The 25442-nt window shown below is 37.1% G+C and overlaps 2 protein-coding genes across 2 annotated transcripts; both read left to right on the top strand.

The window, feature by feature from the left end:
• The first annotated feature begins 4399 nt into the window (after window positions 1–4399).
• On the top strand, window positions 4400–5403 carry LOC116257651 (uncharacterized). Its single transcript, XM_031634598.2, has one exon. The coding sequence runs from the start codon at window positions 4400–4402 to the stop codon at window positions 5258–5260; it is 861 nt and encodes a 286-aa protein (XP_031490458.1). The 3' UTR covers window positions 5261–5403.
• A 14834-nt stretch (window positions 5404–20237) lies between these two features.
• LOC116257091 (uncharacterized protein At1g26090, chloroplastic) lies at window positions 20238–24872 on the top strand. The gene is made up of 7 exons (XM_031633706.2): window positions 20238–20634; window positions 21791–21934; window positions 22034–22108; window positions 22279–22472; window positions 22544–22709; window positions 22791–23195; window positions 24513–24872. The coding sequence occupies exons 1-7, from the start codon at window positions 20389–20391 to the stop codon at window positions 24642–24644; spliced, it is 1362 nt and encodes a 453-aa protein (XP_031489566.1). The 5' UTR covers window positions 20238–20388; the 3' UTR covers window positions 24645–24872.
• The last annotated feature ends 570 nt before the right edge of the window (window positions 24873–25442 follow it).

Genomic DNA, 25442 nt, shown 5'->3' with positions numbered 1-25442 from the left:
TCACACTCTCTATTGATGAATTTTTATTTTCACATTATTTACATTCAAAATTTATGATTTTTCTTTATAATTTTTAAAAATTTGTCCAGATTTTCTCAAAAAAAAAAAAGTCATATTATGATTGAGAAAAATTCTTACTGCTTAAAACCTGTAAACTATATTTGTGACCATGGAATGTAGTACCACCCACATGTGCACCACATAAAAAGTAGGCTTTTCAATTTGGGGCCTTGACTCTCACGAATTGCTTATCGCTTTTGTTTTCGCCTAGTAGTGCTATAATTAAGTTGCTGGCGTTGATACGAAAAATGAAACAAAATTTAGTAAACCAATTTCCAGAAACTTTTTCCATCTATTTTTAAAAGGTTGAGGGATGGAAGATGTGTACAGATTGCCATTGTGAATCTCCATATGATGGGTAAAAATACCTGATTATCTATCCAATTTCGTAATTATTTAGCTGGATTTAGTAAATGTGGGAAAATCAGACCCAATGATTAATAATCAGATTCAGTTCTGTACGGCTTCATTATAGAATTTGGATTAAGATCCAAATTCCTATTATCAACAGGAGATCCAACCAAGTCACATGTAAAGGTCGATTCTTTTGCTAGTTAAATTTAAAGCTGCACTGCACACCAGAAAGAGTCAAGCTCAAGTTGGGCCAACTCTACCTTGACTCAACTCAAGAAACTCGATCTCCAACTCAACTCAAGCTTGGTAGAACAAGCTCGAACTCAACTTAACAATACAATTTAAAACTCGAACTCGACTTGCTCAACTCGTTTAACTCATTTATGTCAAGCATGTCTCGTTTTTTTTTTAACTCATTAACTTGTTTAACTCATTTAGTTGTTAACCATTTAACTATTTTCTCATTATAATTCAACACTTATTATGTAATCGAGCATGCATTTGAACTCTAGCTGGCTCAACTCATTGTATTAGTTCTCTACTTCATTTGAAAAAAAAATAGGTTTTTAAAATCTGAGCCTGAATAAAAGTCTAATTACATAAGAATTGCTCAAGTGAAATTCTGTGAAGTTAGGTTGGACGCGACTTGAAGTGGAGCCGTTATATCTCTAATGTCATATTGGGATAGTTGCACGTTCTGGTGGCATTTGCCACTAATTTTGGTCCCCAAAAACTAGATGCAGTACGGTGATGCGCGAGACGGTCTTCGTTCCACTATTCATACTATAAGAAATATTAATGATGTGTTTGATAACACAGAAGTTAAAATATTTTGGAATTGATGAATTAAAAGCTTCATTAGATTAGATATGCTTTAAAGAGAAATAAAAAATTCTAAAATTCTGGAATCATAATTCTACTCTTACGATATAATCGTAATTATAGAATTTTGATTCAAGAATGAATCTATAATTTTGGAGTCAAGATTTTGTGTTTGATAATGCACTTTCAGTTTCATCAAAAATGAGAATTTTAATTCTATAATACCACAATTTTGGTTTCATCTCAAACACCCCTTGAGAGATCCTCCAGGGGGTTCCAAAAACATGTTTGGTATCTTGGGGGAATAGGGGAAGATTGGAGGCATCTGGGCCGGCCCGGTAAGCTAAAAATATATATATATATATATTTTTTAATTTTTTTGTTTTAATAATATTTTTATTCTTAATAAATATATTTTATATTAAAAAATATTATTTTATAATTTAAAATATTTTTTAAATTTAAATGGGCCGGATCGGGCTGGGCCTGGAATGAGACCCGGGTCAGGCCGGGCCCGGAACGAGACCCGGGTCGGGTCGGGCCAAGGCCGGAACGAGACCCGGGTCGGGTCCGGCCGGGCCGGGCCCAGAACGAGACCCAGGCCGGCCCGATACCCACCCTTACTCACTGGTAAACAAGATAAAGAAGAGAGGGGAGGGAGGAATAGGGATGTCAACCATTAGCATCCAATTGGATATGCACTTTATTATATCGGGTTTTTTGGATGTTCATATATTCAAATTCGAATTCGGAATGGAATTGGCAAAAAGAAAAATTCATACATATCCCAAAACAAGTTCAATGTTTTGATTAACATTCAGATCTAAATCCAACGTTCAAACCAAATATGAACCACATTATGGACATTAGATATTTATCTATTCAAAATTATATATGAAATGAATTCAATTGGATATTTTCTTAAATCAGAATTCAAATTTGATCAGATGTCGTTTCTAAAATGTATATCTGATTTGATTTTTTAGTCAGATATTAATTTTTTTTGCATATGATTTTTTTGAATAATTGAATCGGATATTGGATCTAAGTTAGATTTATTTACATCCCTAGAAAGAGATTAGGAGAGAGATGGGGAACAGTACAGCCATTACCACTTGCAGTCCAGAAGAGTAGACTAATGACTACACTTTCACCAGCCTGCCAATCTGACCAGGTACATTACACCCTTCAAGGAATGTTGTGAATTAGAGCATATTATTTTCCTAGTGATGATTACTCAGTAAATAAGCACAAGCTTATATCAAATTTCTAAATTACGAGAAAAGAATGAATGAGATGCCAATTTTAGCTACCTCTTCTAAATGTACAAAATACATGTCAAGTTATTTCAACATGTAAGGAGATTGATGCCAAGCTATCATAATACATGCAATTTTATCACAACATTCTCCATCAAATATTTGTCTTATTTTCCAAATTTAAAGTTCCAGTTCTTATAAATGAAGGTAAGAAAAGAAAAACATGTGCGCGGGGTTAGTTGCTGCTGTATGAAACCTTTATTCTGGAAATAACTTGTGCGAAGTTCGTATAAATTAATACTGGCCAATGACCCAAATCTTGTTTGAATCTTCTTAGAAACGTGAACCTACTTTTACGTGCATGAGAAGTCGGAACTTGTTCGAATTGAATGACACAAACAGACTTTACGATCCTGGACCCAAATTCAGATCCAAAGAACGGCCAAAACGACTGCAGGACCCGAGGGGAGGACTGACCTGCAGGTCCACCAAAGCAACAACTGAACGCCAAGCTGACCAACATTAATATGATGTTGCAACTTCCAACTAAGGTGGTGGTCCAAGTCGATTTACGTGAGTGAGTGTGTGTGTGTGTGTGAAAGAGAGAGAGAGAGGGGTCGTGATCAAGTTGTTCTAGGATGTTCCATGTTCATGCCGTTCCCATTAGAGGCGGAGCTAAGGGGGGCCCCCAGGGGCCATGGCCCCCTTCAAAAAAAAGAATTTTAAAAATTCACATGTAAATTTTTTAAAATTTCACTTGTTTTATATAAAAATTTTGAAAAATGATTTTTCGGTGCCCTATCAAAATTTAGAAACTTTAATTCGATATATTTTATAAAAAAATTTTAGCTCCGCCCCAATCCCCACAAACGACCCAAGTCTTCAAAGTTCATGATCTAAGAAGCCAAAAATGTTTAGCATCATGCGGTTGTCTACCTTTTTTTTTTTTTTTTCTTTAACACGAATGATAACCAAATCTTAGACATGAGGCCGAGATTGCACATTCAAAAGTTTCCAAGTATTTCAATCTTAGGTTAGGGATGTCAATGAGATGAACTTGTTACCATATCTGTATAATGGTAAGGATGTCAATGGATTAAACTGAAATCAGATGAATTATTAGTGATGTCTTTTTTATCGGATATCCATATATTCAAATGTGAACAACTGAAAAAGGTCTTTATTACATATGAATCAGAAGTCACAGTATGATATGGTTGTATACGATTTTAAAATTCACAACCAAATCTGAATCCGACTTTTAAATTAATCAAACTGTATGCATTTAAAAACTGATTGCAAATCACAGTATGATATGGTTGTATACGATTTTAAAATTCACAACCAAATCTGAATCCGACTGCATTTAAAAACTGATTGCAAATCGATGGGTATAAAAGATATATATATATATATATATATTTTAAGATAAGTGACTATACCCACTACTTCAGGGTTTACATAGCCTACTTGGAAACTTATTACGGTTCAAAAATGCCTATTAAAAACTGAGTTCACCTTAAGATTTGAGTCCAAGTCCCTAAAAAACGTCGACAGTCTTGCCGCAGCCCAGTGTGCTAGGTATTCATTTAAAACTAAACGAGCTCAATTAATCTCATTCTCGGATGTTAAAGTTTTTTTCATGAAACTATTTGATGAGATGTCCAACCCAAATCCGAGATTTGACGTCGTAAACTTTTTACCTGCCTACACGCACAAGCACTGTCGCGCACTGTTGCCCTTTCCCGTCCGATTAGGTGCAACGCACTATACGCACGAGCACGGTTTCTGCACTGTCAACCTTTTTCCGGTGTCCAATCGGGTCGGCGCACTATACGCACAAAGCACGGGCGAGAAAGAGAAGTCGCCAACTATATTATCTATCTGCTGACTCGTGTTCACCCATGTCTCAGCGGAAGCAGATTGATAGCCGGTCACACTTCCTCTCCTTCCCCCGCTTATTGTCGGATCGCCTCCCCGCCGAGGCTCGAGAAGTTGGCAGCCCTGAAAAGATGGTGAGATCAGTGCGGGAGCCGCCGGTCACGCCACTGGCCATCGGCCTGTTCACCTCTATCAAAGCCGTCGTCGCTCTCTGCGCCAAACACTGCCCAACCAAGGAGCTCGGTTTCGGTTGCTTCAGGGCGGGGAAGAATATCGAAACATCCGCGCCATCAAAGTCGCCGAAGGACGCCGGTGGGCTACTGCCGGTCGACGAACTCTGTGTGAATCTCTCGCCGGGATCCGTACTCGTTTCACCGAGAGTGCTCCTCCTGGCGCTGACTCACAAGGCCATGGCTGTCTTCCACATGAAAAGTACGGCTGAAGAGGCTGAAACTGCTGAAGACGAAGAAGAGGAGGGCGTGTGGAAGAGGCAAATCCTCATGGGAGAGCGGTGCCAGCCGCTGGACTTCTCCGGCGTCATCTACTATGACCACACGGGCAGGCAGCTGCAGGATTACTTTTCGCCAAGCGACGGCCATAATTCAGCCGCTTCCTACGTCGACACCCGTGACGGTCAGCCCAGCTTAAAGGCGCCGCTGAGACGGCCGTTCGGTTCGCCGAGGGCGTTGTTAGCGGTTCTGAGCCGCAAAGCCGGCAGCATCTTCAAACGGGAAAAGGCCAGGAAAGAGGCAGAGGGTGTTGACGAAGCCGACGGGCTGTGGAAGAGAAAAATCCTTATGGGAGAGCGCTGCGAGCTGCCGGACTTCTCCGGTGCCATTTACTACGACCACACCGGCAAGCAGCTGCCGGAGTTGCCTCCGTAATCACTGGCCAGCTTATCCTTTCCGGTGGTCGACTCGACACCCAAAATGCTGACTTAAGCTTCAGTTCCTCTCTTCCTGAGACCGCGGTAAACACGCAATATTTGTGATGTACTAACTAATCTTTAATGATTTTGTTTCCACCATCAGAATCTTGGGAGCTTATAAATGTCCATGTCAATCCCTTCACAAGAGCTTTTATATATATATATATATATATATTAACAAGAATTTAAATGGTCTAATTTTTTATTTCCTAGGTAAGTGGTCTGTTATACGCTTGACCATTTTTCAACAGGGTTTTTGAAGTCCAACGATATGAATAGGTGTATATTTGAAATATATTTGCTTAGAAGAATTTGTCGTCAACCGATTGTATGAAGCGGGTTGTAACTGGTGAATGAAAGCCGATTACTTTGCACTCCTAAAAAACAAGCGAAATCTCACAACCACTTCCACAAGATAAAATTCGGAAAAGAGACTAGGCTTTTCTTCATTTTTTTAAAAAATCCTCTCACAATCTTTCGTTTCGTGATTCTTCGGAATGCCATGACACACATGGAGACGGTAACTGCTGGCATGTCAGAATGCGTACGTGGAAGTGGTGACAGGTCAAGTAGTTGCTTTACTGCAAGTCCAACCCTTTAAAATGCACGAGAATTTCCTCCACTCGAAAGTTACGACCGCGACAAATTTCTTCCATCCCCCGTAATGCAACAAAAGTTACATTCAGTTAAGAAATCATATTGGATTCATTCAGTTCTGATTTAGAAAATGATGTTCAATTGGACCTAGATTCAACCTTACATAAATATCAATTTTGATTTGGATTTAAATTTAGATTCAAGATTGGTTTTTGATATCTATGCAATTTTGAAAGTTAGTCTTTAATATGTAATGTTGCGGTTAGGAATCAATTGCATATTTCAAAGTCAGACACGGATTCAGATATAAATATACTTTTCTTCGTCCAAGTTTAGTATATATTTTTAAACTTAATCAAGCCGGGCCCGAGCTCAGGTTTTCCAAATAAGGCTAGACCAAGACCGGTTTTTGGATGTCAGGCTGGCCTGGCTCGATGCTCGGCGCAACCATAAAATTTCTGGTTAAGGAGCATTAATATTATAGATCTCGTATATAGAGTAGAAAAACAACATGCATCGATATGCAAATAAAACAATTTTTTATGGGCTCATCAGCGTATACATGCCTCCAGCCTCCCTGCCTCGTAAATAACACGTGTCCTTCCGTTCAATTGTGAAAAATTTGCAATATACAAAGTACATAACCAAAGCATGTTCTAGTATTAAAGTTTTTCAATTAACCATCTAATGTTTCATCCCAATTTTCTCACAAATGTCAGTAACCATGGTTTTGTATTTGAGTTACTGATAAAAAATGACCTAAAGTGAAGGAATTCCATATCCTAGGAGCTGTTCAAAAGCGTCCCGGCCTTCCCCCTTACTCCGCCAATAAACTGACCTACTGTTGTCCTCATGAACTGAGGAATTTTAACTAGTAACTGTGGGATACGTTGGAATAGTGCATCCCCCCTCCAACGGACAACAGGCAAAATGGGACTGTTTTTTCGAAAACAAACAGTCTCCGCACAGATTTGGAGTCACTAGTTATGTTCGTTCTTCTGTTGTTTGTCAGTATCTTTTTGGCTTTCGCACTAATTATTCCTCTTTCAAAACCAAAACAAACAGTCTCCGCACAGATTTGGAGTCACTAGTTATGTTCGTTCTTTTGTTGTTTCTCAGTATCTTTTTGGCTTTCCCACTAATTATTCCTCTTTCAAACAGAGGAGGTTATACATATGAATTGAAATCAGCCAGCTGCTTTTATAATCGGATGGTTGTTTTTTATTTTATGTTGCTAAAAACAGTTATAAAAGCTAGGCCTGGGCATCGGGCCGGACCCAGCCAGCCCGACTCGATTTGAAAGTGCCATTAAGAAAATGGGCCGAATCTGACCGGCCCGATACCCGGCCCATTTATTAACGGGTCGGGCCGGGTATCGGGCCTCGTCTTCCCATTCCGAGGCCCGGCCCGGCCCAGCCTTTGAATTGGTAGTCGGGCGGGCCCGGCCGTCTGGTCCGGATCCAGCACGACAACCATGGAGAGCCCAACAGGAGGGCTTCCTTCCTCTCAAGTGTTTTGAGTTTGATGAAAGGGAGAACAAACAGAGAAGGGAGGAGACGGAAACAAAGAGGAAGAAGAAGTTGAAGAAGAAGAGGAACCGCGGAAGGAAGGAGGCAGAAACGAAGAGTAACCGAGGGAAAGGAAGGAGGAGGAAACGAAAAGGAATAAGAGGAACCGAGAGGAAGGAAGGAGGCAGTGCGGCACAGGTTTCCCTGTTTCCATTTTTCTTTCTCTCTAAGTCTCTCCTGCCCTCCCTGATTGGGTTTCCTTGAAGGTCGACGACAGCGGACTGAAGGTTGATGGTGGCTGTGATGGACGGCCAGGCGTGCAGCGATGGTGGCGGTGGCTCAATATCTTTTCAAAGTCCAAACGAAAACCCTAGAAATCAAAATGTAACGGACCGAACAGGCCCCAACGGGCCGATTTGTTAACCCAGACCCAGCCCGTTATGATGTCGGGTCGGGCCGGGCACAACGTGTTAAAACCCAACGCAAAAAAATTAAGGCCCAGACCCCGGCCCGAACCGGGCCGGGTACTCAGTGCCAGCCTGGCCCGACACCCAGCCCTAATAAAAGCACTAAAAAAAGGAATGATTCACTAACATATGAAAAAATGGACATCAGTGAAAGTAAACTTTTAACGACATCAAGGACAGTATGTTGTTGAAAGCCTACTTTTAACGATGTCAGACCCCAAACATCATTGAGAGTGAGCATTCACTAACGCACACTATTATAATGTCGTTAAAATTTACCTTTTACCAATGGCCGGTGTGCAAATGCTGGTGAAGATTTAAATTTTACCAACACATGCTCATGTTCGAATCCATGAAAGTGTTTTCAGAAGAATTACCGACATCTATAAGCTTCATCATTATAACTCTACCTTCATTGATGCGTTTACGGTAGACATTGCTAATAAATCTTTTACCGACTTTCTCTACGCGTCAGTAAAAATTGTCGAAAAAAGTTTCACCAGCGTTTTCAAGCATAGCCTTTACCGACGTTTCTCATGCATGGTAAAGACTTCCTTGACTTATTAACTGTGCTGGAGTTCTTCTTCTCTTTTCTTGTTCTTCCATCTTTTTTTTTATCCTCTCTTTTCTTCCTTCTAGTGGTGAACGAAGTTTTCTGGCTCCAAGCATTGTTCATCATCTTTTAATGTCTAAACGACGACAAGGTAGGTTCCTCCATCTTAATGTCAAGTTTTTTCCTATTTGTGAATGATTTTAAGCTATAACATGAATTTTGGGTATATATTTGAATTTTTCCAGTAAGATTTAGTGAGTTTTTGGTATTGTTTGGCCATGAAACTTTATAGTAATGTTTGTTGAGCTTAGTACTTTCAGTGTGATATATTAATTGCATGAAATATTTGCACAAACAAAAAACCCTCAATTTTCTCCTAATTTTTGTCCTCTAGATTTCGATGCTTGCGGGTTGGATTTCAACGTGATATCTTGAACATGTATAATTCTACTGCACATGAACTTAGTTTACAAAATATTACATTTGGTTGTTATTTGAATGCATTTTATGATGTTTGAATACTTTTGCTCCGTAGCCTCTTACCTACTCACAAAAAGGTCGACAAATTGTTTGAACGACTCAAAGACTTATAATATTCTTGAACGGCTTGTAGTGTAGCTTAATTTAGTAATTGTGTAACATGTTTTATCATTAAATGGTACAATTGATCATTTGTTATTGATCTTTTAGTTAAGGATAAGATGATATAGATGTTGTATATATGTTCAAACTGATGTGATGTTTGTGTTATAAATGAAGAGTACATATAGGAGAAGAAATGTAATTCCTTCGACGTATGAGACTGAATCACAAACGATGGAAGAAAAGAAATCATGAAGAGCAAAGATATAAGTAGTGAACAGAAACCAAGTGATCCACGTCCTTCTGGTAATGAATATGCATGTATTTATAGTTGATTAGTCTATGAATAATAGTTGTTAATGTATACTTATGAACAATTATTTCATTTACTTGTAGGCCTTACAAGTATGAATACAAACAAGATTAATCAAGCTTTAGCTACAACAAATTTAACAAATAGCTCCAAACACAAAATAACAATGATTTTGTTGGGCCAATCTATTGGAAGAGAGACACAACATTCAATGACTTACATCGGTACACATGCAAACAATCTTGTTACCACACCACTGCTATATCATAATTTTTTCAAGCTACCGTTATTATTCAAGATAGATCTATAGTTACGTCTATAGGTATGTATATTTTCATATAAATTATGAATTTTGAAATATTACACTAACATGTACTTTATTGTGTTGAAACATGAGAAGTATAAATTTTCATTAAAGGAAATGACAACTCTACAGAAGTGGGTTATGCCTGAATATTCATGATTCATGTATTGGAGGCATGAGTATAGGAAATTATTAAAAATACATATAAGTCTTCACACTTATGCTAAAGTCTACGTGTTTTCTTAATGTTTGTTGTAGGCATGCTGACAACGCCAAGATATACATGATTTTCACCTCAACAATGACATTACTGTTGGCGTAGTTTTTGTTTGTATTTTTATAAGTTTGAACTTTTGTTATTAAGTTGTAATGTACCATGTACAACTTCGAACAATTGTTGTATGGACATATAATTGTTTGCTTTGATACATTCAACATGCAAGCAGGTTAATATGTATATATAGTTCCGATTTTTGGATCTAATTATGTCATTTGTGCATTAGGTTAAAAAAATTTAACAAACCTTCATCGATGCTTGAAATTGCATTGATAATGATATTAACGATGTTTACTTGAACGTAGGTTAAGATTTACTGACATCCACTTCTAATGTTGATAATAGTTTTACCAATGCCCAGAAGGTGTCACTAAAACTTGCTATTACCAATATCCGTAGATGCTGCTAATAATTCATTTTATCTACTGCCCTAACGCGTCAGTGTAGGTCATCTATACTGACAAGTGAGATGGATTGTCAGTGAAAGTTTTCACTAATGCCAACTTGAATGACAACCTTGTTCACCATCATCAAAAGTTTTACCAACATAATTTGGGCTTCGGCAAACCCTTATTTTTTTTGTAGTGAAGATACATTTTCATTGGCTAATTGCTCAACCACAGTATTTAATAGTAGCACAATGTATGACATGACTTGGAATTATAATAATAATAGGTACTTTAAGATGGGTTGTCTTGCATTTTTTTTTTGTTTTTTTTTCAACAAAACTAGGAGACATAAAACCAAAGTCAAAACTTTGAAGAATGAGAATATATAATTGAATATTATACTACATGTGACTTATCATATAAAGTGATGATGAAAATGATGGCTACATCATGGATGCATTTTGTAGTTTAGAATATCTTTTCACTCTTAGTAAAAATTAATTATATATTTATGGGCGCTAGGCTATTTTCTAAGTGACTTTTTAAATGAGAAAAGAGTATCGTTTTCTTCCAATGGAAAGTTTCCGTGAGGTAGGCTCTTATCCTTTATTAAGAAAGAAAATGTATATATGCAACAAAAAGTAAGAACAAGGGTGGATGCATAGCATCAAACGTGGTATAAACCAGGCCTTTAGAAAACATAAAAGCAAACGACTGAAACACAGAGGTAAAAGCAACTCGAAGACCACAACAAGCAAAGATACTAACACCAAGATCTTGGTTCTCTTCTATGGCATCCTATCAATGTGAGGGGGTTCAAACTTAGCTATTGCCTATGTCGAATAGTATCATGAACCCCATATATGCACATCAATCGACCTCCAAAAAGAGACGGGGGCATTTCTACCACACACAGAAGATGATTATAATCTTTGATATTGTTCCATTCTTGTGAAGTATCTCTTTAGCTTGTTAGCATCCAATTAAGCCGCTTGTCCATGTTTTGTTGTTGGATATAACTCCCTTTCTCTTATTGTTTTCGCTGGTGGATCTCAGCCATTGCATTAGGAGTTGCATTTCAGTTCTATGGATCTCAGCCATTGCATTAGGAGTTGCATTTCATTTCTGTCATAAACTCCTTCTGTTTTTAGTACTTCATGTTTCAAGTTTCCATCTTCCTTGCATTTCCAAAATGCATGAACTGTCCCATTGCTTTTGTTGTCAAGGGTAAGAATTTGCACTATGTTCTGATTTACCTCTAGCTGTGCATTTTTTGTATATATGACCCCGACATAGCCCAAATCAACCACAATTTCTTGTTCTCTTCATTACACTTGCATTTTCTTAAATGTGTTTACACACCACAGCCATTTGCACAAGAAAGACCTTGTTTCACTAATGGGATACCTCATTTCTTGACCCTATCTAGGGTGCTTCCTTTAAAAGCTATCTAGATGGTCCACGCTACTCTAGAGGGGGTGTTTGGATCCCAAATGTATTTCCTCTATTTGTTGTTAGGCCCCCACCTTCTCATTACCTCCCAAATGTCATTCCGTTTCATCCCATTAGCTCCTCTATTAAGCCATTCTATCTCATTTAGCAAAGCAAAGATCTGGACCTTGTTTAAACTTCTATGCACAATGTCCAAGTCTAGGGAGTCCCTTGCACATACTATCTTCGCTTCAGCTAAGGTCATGTACTTGTCTTTCTCTCATTTAGCATAGTGGTTCCCATTTAAGTAATGGAGATAGAACCTTCTTGCTCACTTGTCTATTCAGAATTTAATCTTTTCTCTATTTCTTACTATTCATTGAAATTTGACCTCAATCCACCCCCATTCACATTTCCAGCCTAGGTTATGCCACAGCCACGATCCTTTCCATGACTTTTTAATCATCCGTAGACTTTGAATTTCCCTATGAAGTCAACAGGAAGCCAAAAGTAGAGGAGATCCTACATATTTGAGTTGCTATCAGCCCTCTATTAGTCTTTCTGAGCAGTTTTAGACTTGTCTTGCCCTCAGTATGTGGTTTGTATATGCTACTTCATGATATCAAATGAGTGTCATTTGTGCCTTGGATCTTTTCTCAAAAAAAGTAGGCCAATGTTTTTTCCACATTTCTTCTACCTACAGTGCAGTATCTAATTCAAAGGATGTTCTACTTTCTCCTGCATAGATACAAAACATTCATGTTTTGCATAATTTTGAGCCTTTGCTAGCTACTTGTACAAGGTAGCTACTTTGGCATCAATTCTACCAAATTTGTTTATACTGCTCAGGTCTTTTCTTTACACCCGTAATCATTTGAAGAACCCTTACTCTTTGACACTCACTTTCACTTTTCCTTCACTCTTCAATCATTATATTATGCATCTCAGGATCAACCAGCCAAGGTTTGATGATCTTGAATTTATTCATCTTGTGACTATTGTCACTAAGCTTATTCCAACTAAACAATAGGATTTTATGATCCCCTGATGAAAAACTCAAGAATGTTTGTTTGTATTGCTTTGCAATGGAATTGATCCATTGGTGGGTGACAAAAACCTAGTCAAGCTTACATAATCTGTGTTAGTTCCCATATTGTTTGTTGTTCTATGTATACATACTCTGATTAACTCTGGCTTCCACTAGAACGCAGGACACTATAAAGTTGTTAAAATCCTTACCACACAACGTATTAGGTTTTTGTTTTGTTTTATTTGTTTCTAGATTGCTATGTTGAAATCCCCTAATACTAGAATGAGGATGTTAGATCTATTAATCTCTTCAATCAACTCATGCAATGAGGTCCGATGTAGAATTGGATGGCTCAGGAGATACATGCCAATAGCTTTGCATTGGAGGTTGTTCATTGTGTTCATGAAGCAAGTAGTCAGCCACCACCCACTACTATTCTAATTCCAAGCTATAAGCTTACGTTAGTTCCATAGGTAGACGACTATTGCAGGATTTTCCTCCGCCTCTTCATTAGAAGCAACTTCTTGGTCTCTGCATCTTCTAGCAATGCTATCAATAATGAGCTTCCTGGTTTGAGTATCAAAAAGAAATTGTAATTGAGTCTCTCCTTGTTGTAGAGGTTGATGAGGTCTTTCTAAGTTGTTGCCCTCACATCCCCTCTCATATTTGAGGCCATAATGATAATTCACAACTAGTGGCCCACCGATCTCTATCTTCGTTGTTTGATTCCATAACTGCCTCACATGTTGTAACATTCTCTTTATCTAGGCTCAATTCGTGGTTGGTGCCTTTAGGAAGTTTTTGATTTTTCAAGCATTTTTTTCTACCTTTTTCCATCCATCTTCCTTTTCCTTATCTTCATTTTTATCCATCAATGAGATTTTATGTTCTTTTCTCCCTTTACTACCTCTCCCATGTCCACCACCTTTTGGTTGCACCTGGGGCCAAGGTGCTTGTTTAATCCTTTATCTTTTGCCATTACTCAGCTTCATCCTGCTTCCATGGTGCCGACCATGAGTTCAAATCCTAATGAAGGACAGAGAATCCAAGTCCGTACCATCGAGAATAAGGGAAAAAGGGTAGGTATTACCATAATGTGTGGGTGTACCTTGCACAACGGAGAGGATATCCTTCGCAAACCCTCGAGGGCCTTATTAGAGAAGTTATCGAAGATAGAGAGAATGTATCCTATCAAAATGAAGAGGAGAATGAATCCAAGCAAAAAATAAAGAGCCCATTTCAGCAAGAAGTTTAGAAGATCTATCTAAGATCTAGACATCTCGATAAAATTGTAAAGAGCAATCATGTATATCCTTTAGATCGAGGGATTGATCTTGAAAACATCTTATATATATATAGCACTATCCTCAAACACATTGAAAGAGGGAGTGTCTTGTGTCTATGTTCTTTTCATGAACCGAACCACGTTAATTCACATGTTTGTCTTTCTCTTATTCTTTGATATGGTATTAAAGCTTCAGTGATAGTCAACTATGGTTTTCGAAGCATCCTTTGGCAAAAGACATAGTCAGTTCACTATCTCGAGAGGCAACAAATTTGCATTTACTCAAGTTCCTTCCAATCTTCATAACTATTTATCTATCAAACTTCCTACCAACAATTACTTTTATTGAAAGTGATAGTTTAAACTGATTCTTATTACTTATGATAGGTCTAGTTATGTTGATGTATCAAATATCCTCCCAAGCATGTTGGAAATTCTTCTAAAATTAATTTTGAATACATTAGCTGGACTAAGCATAACAAATTGTTATTGTCTTTGTTGATATCTTTCTTGAGTGAGTATGTTCATAGTCAAATTATTGGTTTGCAAACTTCTCAAGAAGCCTGTAATGTTTTCAAAACTTCATATGCAACTCATTTGAGATCCAAAATTATGCAACTTAAGAGCCAGCTCCAAGATCTTGAAAAAGACAACACAAGCATCGATGAATATATTCAGCAAGCAAGAAACATTGCTCCTCAGTTGCATGGGTAGTATTTGATGAAGATCTAATTATGCAAATTTTGAAATGTTTGCACAATGAGTATCATCCTTTTATTGTCTCTATGGAGACTCGGGAGAAGTCTATACATTTTTCTTATTCAAGAAAAGAACTTTAATGGTATGACTAAGAATTTTATCAGTGACCAATTAAATGTGCCAGCTAGCAGCCAAAAATACATTTAGTAGCACTCATAGTGATTTTCTTATTATGGTCATGGCAACAGTGGGCATGACTAAGGATGCATCAGATTCAATCAAGATAATCAGCATATAGTATGTCAGATTTGTGATAGACTAGCTCATTCTGCTCAGATATGTTATCAACTTGCCTTGTTTGTGTAGAATAACGCTCCACCAATGCCTAAAGTCTATCATGCTACTCCACATGAGAACTTTGGTGACAAAAATTGGCATTCAAATTCAGGTCCATCTCATCATGTCACAAATGACTTAAACAATCTTTCAAATCATGTTAAATATCAAGGTGCTAATAGTGTTCAAATTGGAGACAGATCAGATTTGAACATCAAATATATTGGCTCTACCTTTTTCTGATAACTTTGTGATGGATAACATACTGCATGTTCCTCAAATTTCAAAAAATCTTCTTTCAGTGCATTTACTACATGAAGGATGCCACTACAAGGAAAACTCTACTCCAAGGGGAAAGTGAAGAAGTTTTTTACACTACTCTTTTGTTAGAAATAAACATATTTTTGCAATCAAGAAAAAGTTAGTTTACGTACGACACAAAAGGATGGAACACCTGACATCTAATGTTGTGATTAAGGTGTTAGAATAGTTTAGTTAGCCTTGCCCTAGTGAATTTAGCAATAAATCTGTGAGGCGTGTCAACTCGAGAAGAGTTATAACCTTTGCCATTTTTAATTTCTTCATTCCAATTAAGCATGCTCTTGAAATTGTTTATTTGGAAGTTTGGGGGCTATCTCTAGTAGACATTATTGATGGTTTTCAATAATATGTTCTATTCGTTGATGCTTATTGAAAGTACTCTTGGATTTGCTTTATGTATTTCAAAAATTCACAACACATGTTGAATTGATATTTGGGTATAAAATCAAATATTTTTACGTGGAACTATCAAAAAACGCATAGGCAAATTGTAGAAAGTGGCCTCACATTGATGGCCAAAGTTAACATTCCCTCTCGCTTTTGGTCTTATGCTTTCAATACTGCTGTGTTCTTTATGAATAGAATTCCTTTCAAAATGTTGAATGAAAAGAGTTTCATAAAAATGTTTCTTCAAAACTCAACCAGACCTTCACTTTCTTATAGTTTTTGGATGCCCATGTTACCTATGCTTAAGACCTTATAGAAAGTACAAGCTTGATCCAAAATTTGTGTTTTCATTGGCTACATTCCTAAACATCATGGTTACTTTTTTGCTTGAGCATAAAAACTAGTAGAATTTTATTCTCTCACCATGTCATCTTTAATGAGAATGAGTTTCCTTTTAAGTTGGGCCTCATTGACCAATGTATAACTTTGACTCCACCCATCCACTGATCCAAGCAAATTTCTTCATTGTGATTGGACCACCATCAAGTAAACCTATAATAAATGAAATATAGATCCCAATGATGTTTCATTACCTGATGAAAACTACAAGTCGACTCACCAAAATGAAATAACCTTACCAGCAAGCCTGAAAGTTCTCCAAGTTTGTCTCCTTCTCTCACAAAATGTGGCACTAGTCCTAGTCAACCCAATGATGGGTGCACTCACCATATGGTCACATGGCCCAAGACAGCTCTCATGTTCTCAAGGTCTACTCAACCCAATCCAAGCATCTCATGCCTAAGCACATCCTCTTTATTTTGGCCCAAGACAAAGAAAATGTAACTATAAAAGAGGCTTTACAAAATTCTCAGTGAAAAATTTGATATGGAAAATAAAATGGATCCTTTAAAAAAAACAAATGTGGATTCTAGTTCTTAGACCTGAAAATCAGAATATTGTTGGGAGTAAATGGATTTTCAAAATCAAGAAACACGTAGATGGAACCATTGAAAGATACGAGGCAAGGTTAGTTGCCAAAGGGTACAATCATCGAGAGATTCCTTAGAATCATTCAATCTTATAGTCAAGTAGACAACAACCATAAATCTTTTATCTCTTGCAATATCCAAATATTGGTGTACAAAACAGCTTGATGTTCAAAACATTTTCTTACATGGTTTTATTAGTGAAGAAGTTTACATGTAGCAACTAAAAGAATTTGATGATTCTAAATATCCTGACTATGTGTACATGTAAACTGCTAAAAACATTGTATGATCTCAAACAAGCACCACATGCTTGGTTAGGTTGAGTATGCTTCTACAAAGAATTGTATTTAAGGGAGAACATATTGATAATTCTCTTTTTATTATGAGATAAACGATTATTTTGTGTTTATGCTCATATATTTGTAACTCTCAAAGATTTGTAAAAGCTCTTATATGTAGGCTTGCAAAGAAATTCACTCTTAAGGGCTTGAAAAATATACATTACTCCTTTGGCATTGAAATTAAAAGTGGGCAAAATGGAATTTTTTTGTACTAACACTATATTGGAGACATTATGAAGAAAATGACTATGTTTGACTCTAAAGCAGCTCGATCACCTATGGCAACTTGGTCAAATCTTGATCAGCCTTATCAAATCCACTTCTTTACAGAAGCGTTGGAGCTCTTTAATATGCCACTCTCACCAGGCCAGATATACCATTTGCAATTAACTGAGTTTTGCCACTATAGACGCAATCCAACTGATAAACATTGGGAGGTAGTAAATTGAATACTCAAGTATCTCAAAGGCACTGGCAAGTGGTCTTTAGATTTTTCTATCAATGCACATACTGATGTCGACAGGTGTGGAAACCCAAACGATAGAAAATCAACTAGTGGGCATGCCATATACATTGGTCCAAATCTGATTACATGGAGATCCAGAAAACATATCTAGATCTAGCACGGAATCAGAATATTGTGCTCTGGCCAACACGGTTGCAGAAATTATATGGTTGAAATTTTTGTTACAAGAATTAAAAATTCCAACCAATAATCTAGCAATTGTGTGATGTGATAATGTTGGTGACTGATGTATTGCGTCCCATCTAGTTTTACACAACAAGAGCAAGCATATTGAAGTAGATCTCCATCTTATTAGAGATAAAGTTGCCAAACAAAATATAAGTATAAAAAATATCTCAATGCAGGATCAAATTGCATATATCATGACAAACCCAGTGAAAATAAATGGACACAACTTGAGTGGGAGTATTGAAAAAGCTGTCGAAGATAGAAAGAACGTGCCCTACCAAAATGGTGAAGATAACAACTCCAAGCAAAAAGGAAGGAGCTCATTTCAGCAAGAAGCCAAGAAGGTCTATCCAAAATGTAGAGTTCTCGATAAAATTGTAAAGAGCAACCATGGTGCATCCCTTAAATCAAGGGGTTGATCTTGAAAGCAACTTATATATATATATATATATATATATATATATATATATATATATATATATATATAGATCTCGATAAAATTGTAAAGAGCAACCATGGTGCATACACACACACACATATATATATATAATGGAACCTCATTCTCAGAAACACATTGAGAGAGTAAGAGTTTTATGGATGTAGGTTCATTTAATGAACCGAACCAAGTTAATTCTTGTGTTTGTCTTTCTCTTATCTTTGATAGGTCCTGCTCTGTCTGTGGTGATGATTGATCCCCCTTCCCCACCTTCCATTGCGGTTTTGGAATGTGGTTGACCTTACCGTATTCAGAATTGCTTCTACTCGTGCTTCCTAGGGCCCCTTGTCGATTTCAGGTCTGGTTTGCCTCTCGGAGCCTTTCTTAGGGGAATCCTTCATTTTGAGCCTTACTTGGGGTTTCAAGAGGACCTTCACTCACCTCAATGATCATCTGTTTGGGAGGCCTCTATGAGAAAAGGGATATCTATATGGATTTCAGCGAAAATATAAAGATTACTTACATTTCTATAAAAGTCGACGTAATTCACTACCTATAGAAAAACCCGGCCCCTAAAATTCAACTTGCATAATTCATTGTGTTTAATTCATGCCACGCCTCACCCGAGCTTTTATTCCAACTCTTGCCGGAGCTTTTATTTGAAAATTCATGGTTTGTTTTTAATGAGTGCGTTTGGTTTTGTTGAGCAACACACATTTTTCATAATGCCAATCAGATATGAGTGTCTATATTATGAAGATTTAAATACATATCAAGGAAAAATTATGGAAAGATGCCTAACATTTGAGCAAATAATAAATCTTTACTCAGTTTTTAAAAGTTAACAAATAGGCGTTCTACTTTTGAGAAAATTTCTAAAAGAAACCTCTTATTGATCAAAATATTAATTTTTAATGTAAAATAATGAAAAATTTTCCCTTCTAGGCGAAAACATCTTTCATCAGCCGAAGTAATAATGACTGTTTGTAAGAAGTACTTGTCATTTTATATCAAAAAGCAATATTTTTGTGAGTAATGGCTCTGTAAGATTTGTTTATATAAAAATAGTTCCATTTATTAGTTTTTAAAAAAATGAGTAATGATTCGTATTTGCCTACACGCATCCATTGGCACTTTTTTTTTATCCCAAACATAACGGTGATTTATATTTTTAGTGGTTGTTCGGTGATTTATATTTTTAGTGGTTGTTTGGCACTAGAGTGAGTGTTCCGTGAATTTACCCAAAGATTGGTTTAGATTCATAAAACATTAGTCTTATTGTTTTGTTAATTTGTCCCAATCTTTAAGTTGATTTATAGGACACTCACATAATGTCGAACAACCTATTATATATGTTTTATTTTACTTAATCTCGCATATTAAAAAGACAAACTAGTGTCTTAGAGATGGTGGCATGGCTCTCCACGACCCCTAATGAAGCTTCCTATAAAACAATACTAAATATTAACTTTGTTTTCTTGGGATTTTCAATGCTATTGTGTTTAGATGTTACTAGAAGTTGAAATTAAAAAATTATCGCTAAAAAATAGTTACTAAAGTGACATTGCTTGCAATTTATAATGCAGTAATAGTATATTATAATGTTAATGATAATTTACATTTTTTAAGTAATAAATTTTTAAATTTTAACTATCTTGCAAAGAATTGTCTTGTATTTTTAATGTGTTAGTTAGAGTGAGTAAATGATGATTCTGATTTTTTATTCAACCATCTAATCAAAGTTGTCTATTTAATATGAATAAATGGTTTAGAGAAAAAAATACAAAATAATATGTAAACAAAATGTTCACCGTCTTTTTTGTTTTTATTTTTTTCTTAATCATTATCATGTTTAGTTGAACTGTCTGAGTGATTAAAATACCCAGTCGCCATTGAATTTGTTTGAATTCGTTGTGTTATTTAATTTGTTAAGAAGGACGGCCTATTGACACTGCGGATTGTTTTCTAATTTTAATGGAAACGGTATCCGACCCACGACCCATTTACTGTGGTCGGCAGTTTGTAATTCCCACAGAAACAACGACATTACAAAAAATGGCCATCGCCCCGCCACTCAAGATGCTTGCGCATCATCTTCAAGACAAAAGCTCCATCCACTTCCTCCTCTGCTTCAGAAATTGAACCATGGCTTCTTCTTCCTCATACCTTCCCCTCTCCTTCTCTTCCTCCATTGCCATCTTCCGAGCAAGCCCTAATATTCGCTCTCCTCCCGGAACTCCTAACTTGCGATTCTGGAAAAGGGGGAGGAGCGCGAAGGCCACAATCACAGAGCCGAAAGTATCGGCACCCTCGAAGGGGCCGCCGAGGCTGGTGACGTTCTTGGGAAAAGGAGGCTCCGGCAAAACCACCGCGGCAGTTCTTGCTGCTCAGGTTAGATGTAGTGGTGAAACCTCTTTTCATGTGTATCCCATTTATTCCCATAAATGACCGACGTGCTTCTGGATAAGATTTTGTTGTCCTTGGAATGTTCTTCTCCTAAACAGAAATCTTGCTTTTCTGGCTCTCTTCGCGGGGAAATGGGTGAAGCTGGATTGGTCATCCCTGACTTTAGACGTTGACAAATGTGTCCGGCCTTTCTAATTGGCAAATTCGTTTTGAAATTTGCAATTTTAAGTAATTGCCTTTTGGTTACTTTTAACCACAGTAATAAAAAAATAAAATAATTATGTGCGGTCTTTGCAACCAAGGAGAGCCCTGGCGACTGGCTGGTTATGAGTTCAAACCTCGTTGTGACTTCTTGCGGTGCTTGCAAATATCAAAGTTGCCGGAGTTCAAAGACCCTTCATTCAAGAGTTTTACACTGTTGGGAAGGCAGCTGCAAATAGAGCGGGTTATAGACAAGCATGGCTAGGTCTACCACCCAAGAGCGAATGAGCGATTTGTTTAGAAAAGAAATTAAAATTTTTACTAGTTTCTTTCTTTCTAACTGGATACATCTAACTATTGGCCCGATTGATACACAAACAAGTTACACGTTTTTACAACGTCGGACTAGACCACTTGACGCGGTGATTCCCGACAGTAAATCATGGTGAACCCCAAGTCTAGCTTACTTTAGAATTTCAAACATGGGAGAACGCATCCGCGGAGACTGATGAAATTTGGTCCATGGTCTTCATCTCAAACACTTCATAACCTCTCTGCCACCTGCTTTTCATCTTCTGCTAGGACATATAAGAAAGTTTCTTAAGCGTCGAAAATCTTGGATCCCAAGCAAGTATACTGCGACTTGATCAGCCATTTCCCGATCAGTTGGATCAGGCAATGCCTGCAACGTGTTAGTTGGATATGGTAATTGTTGCACCCGACCAGGACTTGATCTATTTACTGGAAAGGAGCCCAGTCCAATGCGGTTATTGTCAAGCTCTAGTTATTTTAGATTTTGCGATGAACAGTTTATTGATATCTATTTTGAACCATTCTTTTCACAATCCAGCCTTTCCATGGATGAATCAATACTGTAGCTGACCACTTTTAGCCATATCTACTGGTCTTCTTTCCACTGAAGTTTCCACTGGTTTCGCAGTATTATGCCAAAATGGGGCTGCAAACCTGTTTGGTGATACAATCTCTGGATCTTATGTCTGAGGTCTTATTGGACTGTAAAATTGGATCTTCACCTATTCCCTGTGGTGACAATCTATCTGCAGTTCGCCTGGAAACAACCAAGGTTGGGTATTTGTCGCTTCCCATCTAATTTGATATTAGTTCCCACAGTTGTGTTGCTAACCACTTCCAGCGTTCATGCTTACACATTTCAGTTTTGCAGATGCTTCTTGGACCACTCTCTCAAATGAAAAAAGCAGATGCTCGTCTTAATTTGACTCAAGGAGTGCTTGATGGGGTGGGTTCCCTTCTGCACTGCCTTATCTTTTTTGTGCTGTGACTGCAATTTTTTTTCTCAAGCTTCTCATAAAGCTTTTTGTTTGATTTCCTGTCTGCTTATTGGTATGGGAAACATCTAATATCAGCTGATCTGCAGAAGAGTTGTTTACGAATCTTGTACCATAATAGGTTGTGGGTGAGGAGCTTGGCATTCTCCCTGGGATGGATTCTGTTCTTTCACTTGAGGCATTGGAAGGATTGACCGGTTTACTTGGGCTAAACATGAGTGCGTCAAAGAAGACGATCGAGTTTGATGTGATTGTATATGATGGTATAAGCAGTGAGGAGTCCTTACGCATGGTTGGTGCTTCTGAAAGAGCAAGGTATATTGCTATAACAATGTGATTGAGCACGTATAGGAAAATATATAAACTAAGCTGCATAACCTAAGCAGATGGTATTTAAAGTATATCCGAAGTTTAGCTGAAAAGACTGACAGTGGGAGACTTGTTGCACCTTCATTGATCAAGTTAGTGAACGAATCAGTCAACCTGAATGGTGCTTCTGGCCTTGATGTAGCGAGCTCAGAGATGTGGAATGCTGCAGATCGAGCCTTGAAGGTATTATTTTGTTACCTTTTTTATCAATGAGTTAGTGTTCAACCATCATATGTGATTTTGTAATCTGGTTTATTGCTGTAGAAAGCATCCTCTGCCTTTTTGGACCCATCAAGGTTTTCTTGTTACCTTACCATGGATACCAGTAATTCAGTGTCTGTTATTTCTGCATTGCGCTATTGGGGCTGCACAATCCAAGCTGGAGGACAAGTATATGGTGCTTTTGGTTTTAGTGCAGAATCTTCTACGACATCCTGCAGTCTTGCAAAAGAAAAGCTTGCTCCATTACCTTTTGAAAACTTGCCATATGTTTCAACAAACTATCCTGTTAACTGGGAGATGGCTTTGAATGGTTTAAGTAATGGTGCACAGCAGCTCCTCCTTGGAGCAAACCGAGATTTTCAGTCAAATGTCCTGTTTGACCAAGGCGAAAAGACTGTTACACTTTTCATGCCCGGCTTTGATAAATCAGAAATCAAGTTATACCAGGTATTTCTGTTATTCTCATGCAAATATGTGGTTGTTTAAATCTATGAATTTTTGCTCAATTTTCAGCTAAAGGGAAATAGAGGATGTGTTTTGAGTTTGTGGAACTGCATGACAGGCAGAAGATGCACCACATCGAGTTAAAACATATTATTTTATTAGAACCGTAGAACTAATATGGAACATAACTTTCAAGTATTTAGCATTCAGTAATTCTGATGTTCCAGTGTCTCTTTTAATTGAATGAACTGAAGATCTTCCTTTTTTGATTCATGGTTTCCTGTTCATGTCAACTGGATCAGAAGCCAAAACTTGGATAGTAGACCAAGGAGTCATGTAATGTTAATCATATTGGTACCATAATCTGTTTGTGAACATTTGTCAGACTACAACTCCCTAGAATATAAGATTGTCCACTTTAGGTTACATCACTAACTGCTAATTATTGGGCTGTAGGATCTACGGTATAGCAATATTTTTGGGACAATCAATCAAGTTTATGGACATTCATCTGAGCTTTAACCAAAAAGAAGGCAATCATTAGAAGATGGTCCAAAAATTAAGAGTGGGCTAAAGAAAGGCTGTTATGCAAAGAGAGATCTAAAGAATAATTGCATTGACTTTTTAAATAGTTGCATACTCATATTGCTAATAAGCAAGCATCACAAATTTGAGCATAGCCTTTAAAATCTTCAATAGGTTGAACAAGGAGACAAAAATGATCTCTGTGATGCTATCTTTATTAAAAGTATTTTTATTATGGAGATGTTCTTTATCAGGAAGTGCTAATTATTGATTTTTCGTGGTACCTGTCTCATGTTAAATAATACCTTTTTTAATATCCAGAAGCTTAATTCGATTATATGCTGCTTGTATTTTGTGGTTTGACTTTTACCTTCATAGAAAACTAGTTTACGAAGAGCTAACCTTTTTCAGTTAGATATTCCCTTTAGGCTCTCCTTTTCAAGTTTTAAGTTAAATGTCAAGGCCATATCTATATTTCATGTAATTTTTTCTTAGAGGAATGTCTGTATTGCCTACTGTCTAAAAGTCGTTGATTTATGTTGTAGGAGCCTCAACAACCAAATGAATGTATGTATTAATTACCAATTTGAATGCCCTTAAATTTAATGAATGGTGTTTGATTAGAACAATTGCACATACATATTTATAGTTAATGCAGGTAGGCTTTCATAAATCATCTGCTGTAAACTACCTATCTGATGTTATCCTCACCACTTTGTTTTGGAGTTGTTTTGAGGACACTTGAAAATTAAAATAATCAGCTGGTTTTTTGTGCCTTCCAACTGATAATTGCAGTATAGAGGAGGTTCAGAGCTATTGGTTGAAGCAGGAGATCAAAGGCGTGTCATACATTTGCCCAGTGGCATCCAAGGGAAAGTGAGGGGCGCTAAATTTCTTGATAGAAATCTAGTAATTAGATTGGGTTAGAAATCATTTTTCTTCTTGGATAATCTAGCATCTCAGCAATTGGTGCGATCAATTTTTCTCTTCCATTCTTGTCATTGATTGTGTTGTATCCATTTTTTTGTTGTTGTTATTGGTTTTTAGTCATTCAATTTAATGTTTCTTATATCAAATGCGTTCTTTCATGACTATGTATTTATTAAAACAATAATGGGCAGGAGTGGGGCTTCATATAGAAATTGACGGATTAAATTTTGTCTAAAATGCTGTTAATAAGGCGTATCTCTGCTATCTACGTAGCAAGAAATTTTTTCATCAAATAATTTGGTAGTCCTCAAAACTCTGACCAAAATACAAGGGAGTGCATCATTGAAGCCTCATGCTGGTTGACGTGGAGCATCTTTGCTCATGTGTATCTGCGGTTCTGAAAAATGTTATATTATAAAAGGCAACTAAAGGAAGATGATCCGACTTTTCAAGATTGCTAACGATGCTTGAATAGATGAATGGACAATAAAGTTCTGATGTTCAATAAAGTAAACAAGAAAGTCTTAGAGTTTCATTGTAGGACTGCAAATCAGCAAGTACTGTAAATTAGCCAGTAGTAACATATCATATTTATTGTTCCGCGAGCCTCTACTCTAACGAATAATCTCAATATATTGTGTTCGAGTAGCATTCATATTACCTCATTTACTAAACCTCATTATGAAACTCCTCTGTTTACGCAAGTAAAATTCCACCATCATATTTTCTGATACTTCTGTTAAGAACAGTCCATGTGCGCAAGAGCAGAAGGCCAATATCTAAACCATTTGTTTG

This window comes from Nymphaea colorata, chromosome 7 (assembly GCF_008831285.2).
Source record: "Nymphaea colorata isolate Beijing-Zhang1983 chromosome 7, ASM883128v2, whole genome shotgun sequence".
Lineage (NCBI taxonomy): Eukaryota > Viridiplantae > Streptophyta > Magnoliopsida > Nymphaeales > Nymphaeaceae > Nymphaea > Nymphaea colorata.
This window is presented reverse-complemented; position numbering and strand designations above follow the sequence as displayed.